This window comes from Cygnus atratus, chromosome Z (assembly GCF_013377495.2).
Source record: "Cygnus atratus isolate AKBS03 ecotype Queensland, Australia chromosome Z, CAtr_DNAZoo_HiC_assembly, whole genome shotgun sequence".
Lineage (NCBI taxonomy): Eukaryota > Metazoa > Chordata > Aves > Anseriformes > Anatidae > Cygnus > Cygnus atratus.
Genome location: NC_066396.1, coordinates 48543168 through 48562986, shown reverse-complemented (window position 1 = coordinate 48562986; position 19819 = coordinate 48543168). Strand labels below are relative to the sequence as shown.

The 19819-nt window shown below is 40.7% G+C and overlaps 1 protein-coding gene across 4 annotated transcripts; it reads left to right on the top strand.

Annotated features, from left to right (window-relative positions):
- Positions 1-948: 948 nt before the first annotated feature.
- NFIL3 (nuclear factor, interleukin 3 regulated) lies at positions 949-15220 on the top strand. 4 transcript variants are annotated; one of them, XM_035569348.1, is made up of 3 exons: positions 4437-4600; positions 5221-5316; positions 11191-15220. In XM_035569348.1, the coding sequence occupies exon 3, from the start codon at positions 11377-11379 to the stop codon at positions 12751-12753; it is 1377 nt and encodes a 458-aa protein (XP_035425241.1). In that variant the 5' UTR covers positions 4437-4600; positions 5221-5316; positions 11191-11376; the 3' UTR covers positions 12754-15220. The 4 variants fall into 4 exon arrangements, with proteins under 4 accessions (XP_035425240.1, XP_035425243.1, XP_035425244.1 ...); XM_035569347.1 differs by lacking the exons at positions 4437-4600; positions 5221-5316 and adding an exon at positions 949-1225; XM_035569350.1 differs by lacking the exons at positions 4437-4600; positions 5221-5316 and adding an exon at positions 1790-1941.
- The last annotated feature ends 4599 nt before the right edge of the window (positions 15221-19819 follow it).

The following is a 19819-nucleotide window of genomic DNA, read 5'->3' as shown; positions in this document are numbered from 1 at the left end:
GAGAGCAGGAAAAAAATGATGAATACGTTCCTTCAGCCACATCAGCATTCTGCCCTCTACCTCGCCTTACCCTCGGATTTGCCCAGCGCCCACCAGAAGGATGGGAGAGCCAGAGCCCATTTTGCTGTAGAAGGCTTTGGCTGTTCTTACCTCCACGGAGAAGCAACGTGAGATGCAGAAGTCATCTTTGTTACGAGCCTGGGAGAAAGATCGTGCCTGGCTTTATAGCTGATTATAATCAGCGACAAAAATACAAGCAAGGAGACGACCAAACTCCATCTGGAATATTATTTCCAGGACTGTCCACCCACGTAGGAAGGATATTATGGCTCCGGAGGCTTCTTTCTGCATTTCAAGGACCTAAGCTATGAGGGGCAGATCTGAGGCACTGTGTCTATTTGTTCTAGGTATGGGATTCGGAGCTGACAGAAGTATACGCGCAGGACTCATCAGAAACGTGTTTTTTTTTTTTTTTTTTTTTTTTTTTGTGTGTGGCAAAGGCAGAAATGTACCTTCCGATTTAAAACACCGCCTGACAGAACGTACAATTTAAAACACCGCCTCAACTTTCGGGGCGTGCTGACGGCCCTGCGGGCTCTGGCCGCGCTGTGGTGAGGCAGCAGGTACCGAGGTACCGGGGGTACCGGGGGTGCCGTGCCGGTGCCTCCCCAACTCAGGGCCCCCCACCGCCACCACACGGCCGCGGCGCCGCCCAGGCCGCGGGCCGAGCCTTCCCCCCCCCCCCCCCCCCCCCCCATCCCCCGCCGGGCCGTTACGTAACCGCCGTCGCCCCCCGCGCGCCGCCGCCGCCGCCGCCGCCCCCCGTCCCGGCGGCGGTTATGCAATGTGCAGCACACAGACCTACTGTAAGCGCGGCCCGCCCCGGCGCGCGCCCCGCCCACCGCCCGGCCCCCATTGGCCGCCCACCCCCCCACACCCCCCCACCCCGGCGGCTCGCGGCGCCGATTGGCCGGGCGGCCGCGGCCGCCAGTCACGGCGCGGCGCGGCTGGCATGCGGGCTGGCGCGCCCCGCGCGGCGCAGCGCTGACCTACTAACACACATCCCTCCGCGCCGCCGCCGCCGCCGCACGCTCGCGGGCGGGCGGGCGGGCTGAGCTGGGGCGACGCTGCCCGCACGGCACCGCACGGAGCGGCACGGCGCCGCCGCACCGCACCCGCACCGCGCCGCGCCGCATCGCCTCGCCTCGCCTCGCGTGCACGCAAGGTAAGGGAGGCGCGGCGGGCGCGTCCGTGCCGCGCCGAGCCGTGCTGTGCGGCGGGTGGGCGGCCGTTACATAACCCGCACCGGCGGGCGGGGGTGCGGGATGCGGGCGCTGCCCTGCCCGTCCCCAGCCTGTCCCCCGGAAGCGACGACCCCCGGAGGGTTGCCCCCCCCACCCCCCCCCCCCCCCCCCCCCGCCCCTGCCCCTGCCCGCACGCCCCGCCGGTGCCGCCGTCCCCCCGCGGTCCGGGGGGTGCCCGTCGCCGCCGGCCGTGTCGCTGTTTTTTTTTTGTTTTTTTTGTTTTTTTAAATTATTATCTATTTATTTCGGGCGCTGCGGGGCCGCTCGCACGGTAGTTCCTGGAAATGTTGCGTTATGTAACCGCGGGGCTCGCTGGCAGCCGGGCGAGGGCGAGGGAGCAGCTCACTGCGCGATTTTATAATCGGGCTACAAAGAGAAGTGGGACGGTCTCGCCCCGGAGAATTTAAAAAAAAAAGAAAAAAAAAAAAAGGAGAATTAAAAAAAAAAAATTATATATATATATATATATGTATATATGTAACAGCGGGGACACCGTGACTGTAGCAGGTTTTGTCACGCTGCGGGACGAGCCGTGCCCGGTTCGGCGGCCCGGGCTCACCCACACGCTGCGCCCGCTCCTTGCACGCGGGTGTGCAAGCCGTGTGCTGGGGTTAGCTGGCCCCGCACACACGGCCCGGTACGGCTAGCGGGGTTCCTTGCTTTTTTTTTTTTTTTTTTTTCTTTTGGGTGGCGGGTAAAGCGTCTCGCCCCGCGGCTTGCCCCGGGGAGGGGGACCCCTACGGATGGGGTTCGCCCCGTTAGGGACCGGGGACACGGGCAGCGGGCGCCCCGTGCCGTGCCGGCGGCGCACAAGTAGGTCAGTGTGACAGCCGCTGGGGGACGGTGGGGCCCGGCCGCTGCCCCCCGTTCCCACCCCCCCCCCCCCCGCCCCCCCCGGGTCCGCGAGGCGGCGGCGGGCGAGGGCTGGGGGCGCTGCCGCAGCCCTTTGTTCGGGGCCGGGGCCGGGGCGGCGGCGCGGGGCCGCGCCGAGGGAGCGGGCGGCCGCCATGCGCCGCCGGGCACGTAGGGGGCCGAGCCGGGCCGTGCCGGGCCTTTGTGGGGAGAGCGGCCCCGGTCGGGGAGCGGCAGACAAAGGGGTCCGGCCGCCCGCGGCGGGCCGCGCCCCGCCGCCACCGGCACCGCCACCGGCACCGCCCGGCCCCGCGGAGGGGCTCGGGGTGGGCCCCCCGCCGCCATCCGCCTGCCTTGGGCTCGCCCCTCGCGTACCGAGGGGGGACGCAGCAGCGAGGCGCTGCCCGAGCCGGGCGCCTCCCGAGGCTGCCCTGGAGCAGCGGGGCGGTTGCGGGGCTCCAGCCGCGGGGTGGTTCCTGGGGAGGCGAAGCCAAACCCGGCGTCTTTTGTCACCGAAACCTGCCGAGGTGGGATTCAGCACCGCAGCCGCTGGCGTGCGCCTCGGCGTAGCTGCCGTAGGTAGCAGCAGCGGAGTGTGTAAAAAATGCGATATTGCTGATGGCGTGCGCAAACTTTTCTGCTACGCGGTCCTGGGGGTCAAGTACGGCTTTGGTGGCGAAGATCTCGGAGTTTCTGTCGTGTCACAAACAAGCAGCCTGATTTCTTTTTTTTTTTTTTTTGTTTGTTTGTTCTTGTAACTTCGGTGATTGCTCTCAGTTTCATTGTGTTCACTCCTATGTACGTAACCTACTTTGAGTCATCTTTGCCCTCCTCGGTAATTAATTCAATCCAGAGGCTAGTTTAAAAAGCACATCACTTTTATGGTCCCTATTCAATCAAAATGTTGGCTTTTATCAGGAATGTGAATGAATAAGGATTCGGGTTTTGACCTAGAGACCTAATTCAAACCAACGAATTCAAGGATTATTGAATAAAGATCCCTGATATCATCGGCACTAGCAGATACCGCTTTAAAAGTTCTCACATTACAAATGTCTTTATTTGACTGTTGAAGTGCTAACCCTCTTTAGAACGATCTGCCTTTACTTTCCATTTTTATTTACTTTCTATTTTTAACTCGTCTTATTCTCTAAAGGACTCTTAACTAGCTTTTATAATATCCAGCTTCCTGGATTTGACTTCAAAGCTTCAAGTTTCTGCTGTTTTTTTTTTTTCTCTCTCTCGTTTGTATTTTCTTTTAAGGAACTAATCTGAAAGGTGTCAAAAAGCTTAGAGTCTTCCCATGAGCAATGTGAACTTATGTGACCTCCTCACATCTAATCTTATCCTAAGAAGGAACAGTATTTACCATGCTTTAGTTGAAATTTGTTGAACGTACATTCCTTCTATTGCGAGTAAAGCAATGCACAGTCTACAAAAGGTATCAGCACCACGCTGCTTTTTTCAATCCTTTATCCTGAAATAAAACTCATAAATAAAATAAACCTTTAGCTCATTTTAAATTGACTTATTTTAGCAGATAGTTATGCAGACTATGTTTATGCAATAGTTTTTTTTTTCCAGACAGCAATCTTGCTGCTGTTATAACATCACTATGATGCAATAACATGAACAATAAAATCCTCTGTTTGAGTCTTATTGCACACTGTTAAGCAATGTGTCTGACTCATCAGCTTAATTGACTCTTCTAGGTGACCTTGCTATGATCATTACAGCCAGTTATGAGATATAAATGTGCTTAGGATATGTAATAGAAAAAAAATGCAAATAAATGGCCAATTGCTGCAGTCCATTCTAAGACAAAATGTCAGATGATTTCTGCTACGGTATTTTACAGTGCTTGAAAAAACTGTGTTTTCTTTTTTTTTTAAACAGGTGATGTAACTGTCTAATACCAATGACAAGCATGACTGTCAAAAATAGGATTGCATAAGCAAGGGCATACTTGGGCTTGATTCAAAATGTGGTAGAAGCAATGTTCTTGAAAACTTGTTGTATTAAGAGGTAGACCTGAAGTGAATTATTATTGCCCCCCCCTAGACATCCTGTTTTTTTTTTTTTTTCTTTTCCTCATTCAACTGTTGAACTGAAATCTCATACTATGAGATTGAATCTGGTGACAGAAATCTATTTTCTACCAGATAAAAAGCTGTATTAAAAAGTGTTTTCCTTTTTTGAGTCGTTCCATCTTAGTGTATTTATGAGTTCTGTCCTGAAGCATTAGAATAATTAAGAATAATTAATTTTTTGCCACAGAGGTGTCTTCACAGCAGTGTAGGTGCCAGTGCTGCAAGACCTTCTCTTGTGAGTGGAACACGACAACAAAGATAACAGGAATTAGCACAGGCATTGGTGGTCTTCCTATCTGGACCATCTTGCATGATTGGAGCTCTGAAGTCGGCTGTTTCTCTGTTCCATTTGCAGTGAGTGGTAGACACCAACATTTTACAAACATCGTTTATTTTGCATCTTTATACTTCAGTTACATAACAAATGCATGCTCAGAGCACCCACTGGGATTAATTGACATAATTCTCCTGCCTTTAAATAGCACTATATAAATTTAGGTCAGCCAAAGGTCTGGTCCATGGTTGGCATTTTAAGAATACTGTTCAATAGGAAAGAGCCATTTGTTGTCAGAATAATTAACACTTGATTTTGTATTTTTTAATGGTCCTTAATTAGAACACAGATCTTATTCCCAGACCGTTGTTACTACTAAGTGATTGCTTTGTGCACTCTAGTTTTTCCTACTGTCAAATAGCTGTTGAGATGAGGAGAAGCATACTGTTACAGTATTGTTACTTCAGTTCCTGTTGTTTCTATTGGGATTTTAGTAAAATACTGGAAAGTGATGTGATATTTAAATAAAATGTCATGATTTATATACACATATATATACCATGTGTTGTATAAGTGTAATTAAATATTTACACAAGTAATATATACATTTCCTTTTCTTTTAAGTTTCAAAGTTTCTCATGGCTCTTTGAGTAACATTCTTAGATTTTTGTTCCCACCAATCTATTCCCGCTTATACCAGAGCAGCAAGCAGCCAGTTGAGGACAAGTTGAGCAGATCTGATAGAAGCATGCTGTCCTCCTAAGCAAATGGAAGAAAATATGGGTCATATTTGCAGGTATTAACCTTGACTGACCTTTTTGAGCATCAGCTACTTTTAATATATGTTTAGTTCCCTCCAAATAATAATTTTATTTGCATAATTTGTGTAATTTACCTTTGGGAAGCAAGCTATACATTAATGAATTAATTTGTAGTTATTAGGATAAACAGTAACTTGACTAATTTTCCTAACAACAAAAGCCTTTCATAAAAAATACATATGACAACAACTTTCTGGGTCCAGCTTGGAAGTGGGTTATAGGGAAATACAATACTGTTGTGAGTGCTGTGATGAGCTTTAGTCTTTTTTTTTTTTTTTTTGGGGGGGGGTGGGGGGGAGGGAGGGAGGAGGGATTGGAAAGTGTCATAATAAATGAATGATTCTTGATGTTTCCATGGAATACATTGTTTAGCCATCTCCCATTACTTTCTTTCAATAAGAGAAACAACATTTTAGCGAAAATGGGTCATCTTGTACAAAGCTATCATCATCAGTGCTCCACTGACCTAATTACATGCTGATCCTGGAACTGTAAGCACTTAAGATGCCCATGAAGTTGTAAGAAAAGGGAACTCTGTGCAGGAGCAATAGTTCTGTGTTGCTCCTTGCTGTTGTAATGGATTCATGCTCTGTACGAGTGTAACTATATAATAGCAGTAATTGGCGGCAACATTCGTATCGTAAATGCTTTTCCTCTTTGTGACCATGGATAACGTGTCTATTACTGCATAAAGTGCAGTTACCTCGTTTTTTTCCAGAGCATTTGAGCTTCATTTGCTCTACGTTGCCTAGCCCCTCTTGCCCAATAATCTATCCTCGGGATAGTGCCACTATTCCAGTGGAAGCAGCGTTATAGCTTTTCTTTAATCAGAATATAATTTTACAAACTGTCCTACATAAAGGCAAGAAAAGTTATCTTGAGCAATTTCACTGGAGGTTGGAATGGAATTTGGGGGCCACATCTTCAGTTCAAAAGTATTTCCGAATTACGATAGACCTGACAGGTGCAGAATTTTATGGCTTAGTTTTTGTCTGGGAAAACCAGTAGATGTGGAGTGGCTCGCAGTAGAGGTAGAGTGGTTCCAAAGCCTTTAGTTAGGTTGTGTACCCACCATCTAAACTAATAAACTCAGTTTTGTCTCCTTCATGCGCAGTGGGGATGGTATTTTTCCGTACCTCATAAAAATCTTGTGATAGTTAGCTAATGTTTTTAAAATACTTTCAAGATAAAAATGTGAAGTATATTTTTCATTTTTTCGAAGTTTGGAATGTGAACTGATCATTTTGCTACCTTTGAGTGGGTTCTACACTAGCTTTTCTGGCGTGTAGACACCTTTTCAGAATAAATATGAGGGAATGGTAGTTAGGTTAATGAGACCTATGCAAAACATGGAAAACAACAACTAAAAACATGCAGAGACACATAGTAGTGTGAGCTCTTATTGTATTTCTGCACTTTACCATATAGTAGTTTGAATTATTTACTGAAAAGATGCTGATGGAGGCATGGTTCTTTTTTAAAACAAGAAGCTGTGTTTAGCTTTTTTTCTGGTTTTGAAGATAAATTTTACAGACAAATGGCTGTACAAAAGTGAAATGTATTTGAAAGCAACCAGTTGCTAGAGATACTTTTATCAAACTAAATGAAATACTATTAGAAGAATAGAATTAAATAATAGGTTATGTCATTCTAAGATTTATTTTGGGATACCATGCTTGGAGATAACATGAATTATTTTGATAAATACAAATAATATACAGTTACTCTGTGAGGAAGCTTACACATACATGTGGAGACCCATACGCACTCTCCAAAGTCAGGTTGACCTGTGTAATTAGATTACATGGAACAGTGACAGCCAAGATTGTAGTCCTGTCCTTCAACCTATTGAAACATTTCAATTATTACAGTGTGAATACACAAATCCCTGGGATCAGATCCTTAATGTACTATTTTGACACAATCAGATCGCTTAAGTATTTCTTGAAGTCCATGGATAAATTAACTTTTCGCGATTTCTGCATACATCATTTCTTGCTTCAATAGTATGAGTTCTATAAAACAGTCTCATTAATACTTGGGCCTGGGATTGTATCCTACTTCTGTTCAAGCCAATGGCAAAATTGCTGTGGGAGCAAGACTGGGTCTGTAATTAAGTTAATAGGGTCGAGTGTTATTACATTGTTGAATTGGCACTCAATGCCATTAACATCAACCAACCAACCAAAAAAAAAATCTTTAACAGTGACTAATGTAAGGCAGTATTAAATGTTGGTTTTATAATACTTTATGAGGGAGTGATAAAGCAATTGAAAAATTAATCATAAGGGAAAATATTGGAATTTGAAATATAGTCAGAGGAGTCATTACAGTTCATTAATTTATGTGTAAATACTGATGTTTTCCAGTGGAATTATAAAATACAAGTGAAGCGAAATGGCTGTTTTTATTGAAGGCATTTTGCCATTATCATCAGATGGAATTTAATTTGTTTACAGACTCAGTATTGGGCTGATCCACGTGGAGAAGTATTAACAAACAGGAGCTCTTACTCCTCTTACGTAAAGCAGCAATTCCAGTTACCGTGATAGAAGTGCTCAAGGAAAATGTGGGAGGAGTGAAGGATTTATTGTTGTTTTGCTCGTTCACTGAAGTAATGGCATTAAAAAAAACTACATAAATAGCAAATCAGTAAGACTATGTCACTGGGTTACACTTCTGTCTTGACAGCCTTACTGATGGGCTCTGGCAGAAAGCAAAGTTGAATACTGCATGAAAAGCATCATTGTTTTGATACACATTCATTACTTGCTGTAGACTTGTGTGCTACCTACATTCTGCCTATTTGTGCCAGGAATAATGTGTATGGGAGGGAGAACGGCCAAAACAGGAGTCATCAGTGCTAAAATGGGCAGGTTACATACTGGAATGGTCCAATCTGTAGAAGCCACTTGAATCGAGGGACACGAACTCCCCAGGTTGTTGGGTTTTAAGTGCAGCTCAGTGCCAGCGTTTGGCTGCTTGAGATAGTTCGGACATGCAGTTGGATTTTTTACTGATACATAGATGGTCCTACTGATGAACTATGACGTTAGTCTACATTCATTTCGAAGAAAAGCAAACAATCTTTTTGCTAATTATTTTTATCTATTACTGTCATTACTGATGTTTTTTTCCTTTGTCATGGTGTTGCTGAAGTGTGGTCACTCTGAGGTCAAGACTGCAATGATAGATGTGAATTCATAGCTCTTACCCTGAAACAGCCTTGTTTAAGGATGAAGTTGTTGCTTCTGTAGGGTGGAAACGGAATGCTGGGGTATAAGATGAAAATGCAATTTGTGTTAAACCAGTGTAGGTATAGCTTCATTCTAGAAATAAGCACAAATCCTATGTTTATAACTGCTTCTTTGCTACTGCTCCTGTTTCAAGTAAGTGTAGATGTTCCAGGGAAGAAAGTAATGGTATATGTATGTTGGTATCCCTTTCTTAAGAGAAAATAAACGTTATTTGGCTTTGAGTTTAGCTCTCTAGTACCATAAAATTCAGCCAGATATATTCATCTGTAAGGCCCTGAAGTTGTTTTGAAGCCTTTTCACCTTAGTGAGAGTTGGCTGAGATGCATATTATGAGACAAGTGATGATTTCATAGGTATTCAGTACAGGTAGGTGTTCAGCTTCTATATGTGCTTTGGCAGATGGATGCATTTCAAAAGAAACACAGAAGTTGTCAATGATACAAATGAATACAAGGATTGCAGTATATCAGGATGACTGTGGATCAATAGCTGTGCATTCCTAATGCTATGAGACAATGAAAAAAGGTCTTGGTATTTTTCTCCTTTTTTTGTAAAACCACATTGCAGAGACTGAATATTTTACAAATGCCACAGAAATTCCGGTGGCCTGTCTTGGCTTTTTTATTTTTAAAGTCCATGTATGAGGCAATTTTTATTTATGTGTATGTGTATATATGCGTGCGTGTTTATAAAGTATCAGGTTACACAGTTTGCATATTAATTAAAGCACTGAACACTTGCAGCAGTGAAATGGACAGAATGACTATACAGCTTCTTCAGCAAATTAAATTATGCTGAAGTTTTGGATGTTGCTTTGTTGTGGGGCATATTTTTTGTTTTTAAACATGATCCAGCTCCTACTTAACTCGACAGAAAATTCTTTTTGACTCCAGTTAGAATTTTGGACCAGGATCTAACTATGTAATTACTTGTGTATTAGAGTTATATTTCTGCTTTACAAACATGGCAATTTGTGGTGCTGCTTTTGCACTGAAATGTTAGAGACCGTCTTTGGTGTGGCTGGCTTCTAACTCTATTTTCCATTAAGGCTGTATTATCAAAGACAAATAGTTACATGTCAGTAATTAACTATGGATTTTAGGAAATTCTTCTTAGCTGTTCTATTAAATGTGTTAATTTTTCATGACAGAAGAGTTGGCATGGTTTGATGGAACAGAACCCAGCTTGAAACCTGAGTCTTTATGACCCTACTTAATTGTTATTACATCACTCACTCCTCTTTGCCTTCTGGAAAAGAAAAGAGAAACTGGCAGAATACAATTCATTAATTCTTTTATAACTTTCCCAACTGATAATATTAAAATTAGTTTCATTAGTCATTGTAAAAACATTCCCAATAAATGGTGACATTAGTTTGAAGGTGCTGGTGGTTGTTTTTGTATGGGCAAGAATCATTGCAGACCCAATAGTAAGTCCTATAAAAACAATTGGCATACTACGTTTATTTTAAAAGGAACTTGACTGACTATGGAAAATGAGATATTGAGAAGCTATATCTCTGATCAAGATCAAACGATCTTATGAGAATAAAGCATTTTTGCATTAAGGGGGACTAAATAAGACATTCCAATTTAAGTGCAAAATTCAATTTTAATGATCAAAATGTCTAAAGTTAAAGGGTAAGCTAGTTTTCCTTTGTTAATGGTAAGAACTTTAGATCTAAACTTTCACTTTAACGTAAACACTGTTTTCCAAAAGTGCCCATGCCTCAATAGTATTAAACTTTACTTTGATGCAGTAAGGATATTTTTCAAATTCAAATTATGTTAGTAAATGTTAAGTCTCTAATGTATTTTTCGGTACTGGTTTTAGCATTTTCTTAGGAAGAGACAAGAAAAAATCTTATGTAATGCATTTTTGTCTTGTATATTTTTTAAGAGTTAGGTATATGCCAAAATTATATGTGCATGTTTACTAGTTTGAATTGGTCTGATTGATCAAAAAGCCATTTTAAAACTCCACGTGTGTGTCTATAAATCTTTTCATAAAGGTACATATATATGTTTATATTTACAGGATATAAAAACAATAATTCAATCTTTTAATAGCTTTAATGAATAGGATTGTTATTTTAAGACAATAGAAAGCACTCCAGCTTCTCTAGATCAGTTTATGTTATTTTTAAATCCATGAAGGACCCAAATATATAGCATTTCTAAGTCACACACCACAGCTGTTTTCAGAAGAGATGCTTTAATGTGGAAGAACAAGATACTTTCCAGTGCTGCTCATCAACATGCCTGGTGTCCTGCAGTGTTGAGTGTTAGAGATTTAAGTTTGTCAGTGATATCACGGAAAGTTCTGTGACAACGTTATGGTAGGATCAAAACCCAAATGTTTTTTTTATTAATATTTTTTCCTTGGATCACGTTGTATTTGTTTTGGAAGCAAATTGCTACCTAGGTATCATGAAGTGTACAGTATCGGTTGCTTCAGTATTGAGCTTCCTTCACACTACAGTAGGATTAATAAACCAAACTCTAGTCTACGCTTTTTATTAAAAATTCCTTTTGCACTCCCCAAACCAATGATGCCTAAATAGTCATCAAATTCTCTCTTTTTTTTTTCTAGGTTTTTTAGCAGATTCCCATTGGCTCTGCCAAGAAAATTGGATCTAGACACTTCTGTTTGAGAATATGAAACAAACAGAAGAATGTGTGTGGATTTAAAATTACTGTATTTATCAAGTTGTGGAGTGAGAAGTACTGGAGAAATAGCTTGCTCTGTTGCTCATTGTAGATCTACAAATTGTTTCTGATGCAGCTGAGAAAAATGCAGACCCTTAAAAAGGAACACGGACCTGTTGACACAAATAGCAATGTGGACAAAATCATGGTACTTAAGTCTACTTTAGCAGAAGTGTCTGAAGAGTTGTCCACAAATGAAGATATACTACTTACTGAAGCAAGTAGTGGAAAAAGCAAATCTTCAGCTTGCCGGAGAAAGCGTGAATTCATTCCAGATGAAAAGAAAGATGCAATGTATTGGGAGAAAAGGCGGAAAAATAATGAAGCTGCCAAAAGATCTCGTGAAAAACGACGACTGAATGACCTTGTCTTAGAGAACAAACTAATTGCACTGGGAGAGGAGAATGCCACTTTGAAGGCGGAGCTGCTTTCATTGAAGCTAAAGTTTGGTTTAATTAGTTCTGCAGCCTATGCCCAAGAGATACAGAAACTCAGCAGCTCGACAACTGTGTATTTCCAAGACTATCAAAGTTCCAAATCAAACATTAACTCATTTGTAGATGAACATGAACCATCTATAGTTGGTAGCAGTTGTATTTCTGTCATTAAGCATTCTCCTCAAAGCTCTATGTCCGATGTGTCTGAAATGTCATCAGTAGAGCATACTCAGCCAAGTCGTATACAAAGCAGCTGCAGAAGTCCTGAAAATAAGTTCCAGATTATAAAGCAGGAGCCCATGGAATTAGAGAGAGAGCCAAGAGATGACAGAGGTTCCTATAAAGCATCCATATATCCAAACTACATGGGAACTACCTTTAACGTGTACTCACATTCTCCTCCTCTCTTGCAAGTTAATAGATCCTCCAGTAATTCCCCCAGAACTTCAGAAACTGATGATGGTGTTGTTGGAAAGTCATCTGATGGAGAAGATGAGCAGCAGGTTCCGAAGGGTCCAATCCATTCCCCAGTTGAACATAAAAATGTTCATGCAACAGTTAAAGTTCCTGAAGTGAATTCTTCAGCTCTGCCTCACAAGCTTCGAATTAAAGCCAAAGCCATGCAAGTTAAAGTGGAAGCAATGGATAATGACTATGATGCCACACAGAAATTATCATCACCTATTGATATGTCCTCAAAAAGACATTTTGAGCTTGAAAAACATGGTGCACAGAACTTGGTGCATTCTTCTCACACTCCTTTCTCGGTTCAGGTGACTAACATCCAAGACTGGTCACTCAAACCAGAACTCTGGCATCAAAAGGAACTCAATGTAAAAATTCAGAGTGGTTGCAAAACTGGAGTTGTTGAAATAAAAGACAATATCTACAATGTCTCTGAGTCCGAAAACCTGTATTTGAAGCAGGGGATAGCAAACTTATCTGCAGAGGTTGCTTCACTTAAAAGACTTATAACTACACAACAAATCTCTGCATCAGACTCTGGTTAAGTTACTACTGAGTAAAGGCTTATTGTTTTAAAGGATGTCATTTGCAGTAGATAAATATGTTTTGTATTATGCTGAATTTTCACTGGACTTGTGATGTCATTTCACTGTAATGTTCACATAATGTCTGATTGGTGTCCTTCTGTGCACAAATTATTATGACTAGGTTGTGCTATGATCACTATGCCTTGTGTATAGTCAAGTAGCCTGTACAAAGGCTGTATATAGTGAACTTTATTTTCTTTTTATTGTTCTACTATAAAGTGTGGAAGTTACCAGTTACAATAAAACATTGATTGGTGACAAACACAGGACATCTACTCCAGTTCAGTTGATTTTAAGAACTTGTAAATAAGTTGTTAATTACAAAAAAAAAAAAAAAAAAAAATCAAGGCTTTTTCTTACACTGTGCTCAACTTCACTTACAGGTTTGGTTTTTACAGCTTAACTTAACCAAATTACAATTTACAACACATGTAAACCTTCTGGCCACCTTTTTCCTTAACACTTTTTTTAGAGGAGAATAGAAATAAAGTGGATATTTATAAATGAAACATTAACAATTTATAGCCTTAGCCTTCTTTAACTTATTTGTTAGTATAAGTTAACCAAAAACCACACAAAGTCTGTCCTGGTAGCTCTAATATCAACAGCAACCTTCTTCTCCTTTTATCTCAAATGAGAGAGCAATGAATTTCCTGAATGGTTTATTGTGACAAACCATTTTTTTTTCAATCTTATAACTTGGTGTTTTAGATGAAATTAGTTGTATTGGATTTGTGCATCTTCTAAGTTCTTCAGAGCCTTGCACTGATAGAATTAGACACCACCACCTTTGTCAAAGGGTGGTTTGTGTGTGCAAGGGGTGCAGGCACAGAAAGAATTCTGCACAAAGGCTGTGTAAAAGCATCTGTCCACCCCATGGTTCTTTTCACAACAGAGCGTGGGCCACCTTCAGATGAAGGATAAGGCCCCCTGATCTGTAAACTCTGTGCTCAACTAGGCAAATACCTACGTAAGGGGCAGGCAATAGCAGTAGCAGAGTTAGAGGAGATCATCTGCTACTGTAGTTCCCACCATGGGAGACGACGCAACTTTAAGTATGAAGTAAGACTTACCACCAATTTGGCTTCAGTTTCAATGGCTTAGCTAAGTGAACAGGAATACCCTGGCTTACTACAGGGCGTTTTGCAAGAATTTCTTAAATGTAAATTGGAGAATATGTGGAGAACTGTACAACCCAGATTCTACTAGCCCCTTGCGATTTATGCAGATGATGAGTTCTTCACCTAATGACTTTGGAGTTCTTTATCTTTGAGAAGAGCCGTTGAACTGTGGAGACTAGAATTGCATCATATACCCTTTGTTTGGCTTACCAAAGCCTTTCCTTTAAAAATAAAAAACAAGTTATAAATAGAGCATAGATTTGGCAGAGGTCCTTTTCATGCTAATTCCACCTTCTTTTAAAGTACTAATAAATCAGACTAACAAATAAGCACTTCCTGAAAAGGCTTTTTATTAATTGCCATGCTGTATAATAGAATCTTACCATAGACTTAAAATACTAATTAAGAAAAAATGTAGGTAGTGGTTTTTAAATTCATACTTGACTTGAGTGAGAGGAAGTTTGTCAATTTTTTGGGGATATGAAAAGGAGTCTGAGTTACTCCTCATAGCTCTGAAGCTTGGTCCAGCAGTCAAGGCAATGGCAAAACTCCCTGATGTCAGCAAGGCCAGGATTTGATGCTGTATCTTTTCAGGAGCTGATTCACAGTCATGTTCTGGGAGGACCTTTGCACAGACATCACTGGTACTTTCTGAGCTTTTTTGAGCCTTCTAACTGCTGTGCTGTATTTGTGGCATTCAGAGTTAATAAACTGTTATTCTTTTTTCATGCCTTAATAATACAATAGACCCCATAGTTGGGCTCTGTATGTATTTGGTAATTAATATAGATGACATTTCAATGTTACTGAAAATAAGCTCAGGATTATTGCATGAAATGTAAAAATTTGCATTGAATGATGGGGATATGAAACATGAGGCAGTGATTGCTACTGGCTCTTTGCTTGCTAAGTATCTTCTGTAAGCAACAACAAAATTCTTTAAATATTTTGCATATTATTTATCACATGTAATGTGTTCAAGGAGAGGACTTAAAACTCTCAGTGTTGCCATCTGTGTAAGCCTAGATCTATTGTTTTTTTTTCCATTTCTTGTTACAGTTGTTTGTCATAATGGAAGAATGTTGTCCTCCTTCTAGCTCATTATATATTTTGTGTATCTGTTTTGTGCAATTAATACTTAACAGTAATGATGTAGTTAATTTGTTGAAGGATGTCATTGCAAGAAAGTTATAGCATGGAGCTTAGGAGCACAATCAGATGTTATTTATACTCCCTTTATACCTTAGTGTTATGCTTCATTTGAAGAAACAAATAAATAATTTGTCTTTTGTTCAAAACCAGAACTAATCACAACATGATTTTTTTGTACGTTCATCGTATTAGTCCAACACATATGCATTAGCGGGTGTTAATTCTCCACTTCTGCAGCAAAACTTCCTATGCTGAAGTTACTGCTTCTATGGCTGGAATTCAGAGTAGCTTGCACAAACTGAAGGTAGAAGATGCTGGAGTGTGGGTGGTAAATACAAAGCCAGACTGTTGGCTACGGTTTCAAACTGACCAGCCAAAACTCTGGGTTGAACTAAGTGTGGTGTAGCTGGCCCCCTCACCCTCCACACCCATCATTAACCTGCTTTCCTTTAACACGTGGTGTCAGGGAAGAGGACAAGTGGCACTGACTGGGGTGAGGGGGGGAATGCAGTGGGACCCTGCCACCGCTCCATCTTTCAGCGGGTGTATGGGCACACGTAGAAGGGAACAGAGGAGCTGGGGAGTCAGGTTGCTGTGCCCTTCCAGTCCGCCATTTCCTGTGTTGTGGAAAACTGCCTCCGTGAAAAGGCTATCCTTGGCTGGTCTACTAGTCTCTCCATTAGTGATCAGGTTTGTTAGAGGTCATACTGGGCTTTATCTAAGCAGATACAAACTGGTATCACAACCTCTAAGTTGTAAGAACTCTTGTAAGCTCAGTGATTCACTGAGAAAATATTGTAGTACATGCTGAAAGTGTAATCTTTACCTTGCAAAGCAACACGGATGATTAGAACGTAGCTGAAAACTGACTGTAGGGTCTACCTTTACATGGGAATATTAAGGAAGATCACACATGCAAAATGGAAACTCTAGCGACTTATCAGCATGAATTACTATTTTTGATAGGAACATAGGCATTAATCATGTTAGATTTGTTTGGCTAGTCCTGAATCTTGCCTGTGATACTAATATGAAAATCTTCATGGAAAGTTTTAAGAAAAGCCAATGGCAAATAACTGCTGATTAACAAGGTAGGTTTTTTTTCCAGTGACATCAACTGGTGGTTAATCAATACTGTGAAGTATAAGAGTCAGTTCCTCTGTTATATCCACCTAACTTTAGCTACCAACACAGTAATATGTTCCATCAACATGTTTTGCTAGGTACAAAGATTAAATGTGGATGTGCCCATACACCAGTCCTATACATTATGGTTTTCTGAATCCCTTGAAGCTGGCTTCAGTAAAACTTAAATGGGGACAATAATAATCTTAAATTTTATTAATAGTATTCTTCATTGCCAAATATTCCCGTGTTCATGAAGAAGAGACAGGTCGCTGGTAACTCCTGATTCCTCTCCACTTAATATTTTGGATGTTTTCGTTATGGCTCTTATGTTCACATGCACAGTTTATGAGACTACATTTATTTTCTGTAGAAGTTAACAGAAATATAAAATTGCACCATAAACACATCTTTGAAGATTTATTAAAATACCAACTTCAAAAACATCTTTTCTACTTGCTAGTATATAATTCTGCTTTTGAAAATATGCTATATGCAATGAATTTAGCAGAAAATCCACAGAGAACCCAATTAATATGGCCTTTATTAACAACATATTGTTTTAAAAATACTTTTACAGTTTATTGCACAATACAAGCTTGGTAACTACAAGAATACAACAAAACAATTTTTGGTATTTATTGCATAAGAACGAGTAGCACATATTGTTCCATTGCAGTGCCAAGTTCACAGTTAAAAATACTAGGCCAAATCCTAAGGCCTTTAACTTAGTGTCAGATTCTACTTTCCTTACTCAAGCAGACTTTTTATGTGTGCAATAAGGGACTTACTCAAGATGAGTAACATTAGCAAGACATAATCTTTGCTGTTCACTCATGGCACGTACTCATGCTGATTTTCATATCTCTGAGGCTAGCTCTCTTGTGACACAATAGTGATACGTGAGTCACTTAACTCATACCACTGGAATTACAGAGAACTTACTCATGTGTGAAAGAGAAGGAGGCCAGATATTCAGCTATTATTTATTCAATGACAGCTCAAAAAGGGCTCAGTGAATTATGAGCAAAAACTTAGGGTAGAGGCATGGAGTTTATTTTCTTGGAAGAGACATTTGTATCAGGAGACATTTGGACTCCTAAAGTAGCAGGAATGCATCTATGAGATAAGAAAGCCTATATTAGTCTGAAGGTTCTGGGGGAGCCACGTGGCCGTCTAACACTCAACGTTTGGGTACCATTGTCAATATTTCCTCCTCCCACCCTTTTCTCCCACGCGAATGTATGCGCAACTTAAAGGGAAATGTCAGGCAGTTGTTAACACTTCTCCATGCTCTGCAGATTCTTGGATGAGCAAATGTCTGAAAGGGCATCTATGTCAATAACTGAGGTATGTAAAAAGCTAAATTTGCCCTGTTGACTGGATGTGGCAGAGTTGGCATCCACTGTATCTACATTTCTCAGCCATGATGTTAAACACGTTTCTAACAATTTGGACCTCCAAAAATTCTCTTAGGTGTTATATATAAATATATGGGCTACATATTGCATTGATTTCCTTGGGATTTGTGTTATGCAGCCCTGAAAGCCAAGATATTAATGGTCTGTATAACAATCAGAAAGTACCAAAGCATAATACCATATCGTATAAAATAGCTGAAAAGACGATAAAACGCAAGGAGAGTCATTGTAGCAGAACACAGTGTTCCTTTCTCTGGGCTTTGTTCCCATTAAGGATTTAGAAATACTAGAGGGAGTCTAGAGGAGAACAAAAGTGAAATAATGAACTGTCAGGGGTTGATCCATGAAGTAAAAGTACACATTAAACTAGTCCACAATATACACATCAATAGCCCATATATTTGCCAGTGTATGTGCATAAAGTATTTAGTTCCCATTCTCTAAAAGAGGCTTGGCGATGCATATTTTTAAAAAAAGCTTCATAGTTAAAAATGTGGACATGCAAATCTTAAAATTGTGTATGTAAATAAAACTACATAGGACAAGAGACAGTGACAGTTAGAAAACATATGCAGTTATAAATATCTAGGGGTCTGGAAGGAATTTTTTATATTTTCTCATTTTCCATAAGAATAATGTGGTTGCTTTAAAAAAGAAGATTTTTAGCTTCTTTTATCCGAAGATGTTTATGATAGTGAAAAATAATACAAACATTGGAGAAAACCAAACAATGCTAATTGAAAGGTAGTGTTAAGGAAGGGAGGAATAGTCTTTTGGGTTATGCATGAATTTGTATACATTTCTAAATCAACAACAAATTTCACAATAAATTGTAGTGACACAGTGAGAGATACAGAAATGAAAAATCATGGTGCAAGTGTGCTACTGACAGGCAGATGTGAAATCTTATAAAATAATAAAGAAGCTGGATGCAACAGCAAATGCCATATCAGAACCTCATTTAAACACAAAAATATCTGAGGATTCTCTATAGAACTTCCTACATCTATATTGGGTGGTTTACATATGTGGTTTATGCAATGTCTATCCACTAGCCTCTCCAGGTATGTGGAAAAAAATAAAAAAAAAAAAATGGACAGGTAAAGGACAGATGACATCCAGAAGGAACAATAACTCATCTGCAATATGAATTCTTTTTAACCCCTCTGTTTTGCCAGAAATCTCTCATTTTCTTAACAAGTACAGGGTTATGGCTGAGAAGGAAACTGTACCTTCAAAAACAAATAAACAAAGAAATTAAAAAAATAAGAAAAACAAACAAAAAATGAAACAACCCCCCTACAAACTTCTCACTTTTATTATGATCAGACTTGAGGTGATAAACTGTTAAGTAGCAGGACAGATTTTGCAAAAATTCAGCTGCCTCTCAGAAGACTTCTTTGTATTTAGGAAGTGATATAATGAATTTGGGTAGTAAGAAAAGCCTGTGAGCCTGCTGGAGCCATTTTATCACTAATCTATTACAATCTGTCTGTATGACACTTGCTAATCTGATTCTTTCACTCACTAGCTTTATTCCACGCAAGTTTGCAGTGTTTGTTAATAATTTTTTTTCTTCTGATATCCTGCTCATATAAAATTCATGAGATAATGCTCCTTAAAAAAGAGACTCTGTCTGTTCATGTGTGGCCCTGGGAGATTCCAGAGAGATTCCAGAGACTACATGCCAGAATCTCCTCTCTCTACACCATGTCTTTGTAATGTGGCTGAAGTGGACTTTTTTCCTAAAAGAGCATTGGAGCGTATCATAGTAACCAAAACCTAAAATATGCTGCTGCTCCTCGGAGTGATTACTGCATATCCCCTAGTTGTTGACTAAGATGTTTTCCCCTCCTGCCCATTCCCATGGGCAGATCTCAGAAAGCATCCCCCAGTAACAGTAGTGATCTAGTAAAAGTTGTTTCATTTTCCCATCCACTGCAGTTAGCTCAGATTCCAGATGCTAAAACTTTCCATAAGTCACTGAAGCTATCTCCTAAAATAAGGAAATTGCAGGGTCATTAGTTCAGTCCCATGAACTCATTACGAAAACCTCAAATTAGCCCAGGCCAGTTCTCTTGTCTTCGGTATCTTTGACCAATTTTAAATGTTTCTTTCTTCAGTACCCTGAATCTTTACTGTATTTATCTGCCTCTCCTGAAAAAGCATAATTTATGGGTATCTAAGAATAAAGGAGTGTTTCTA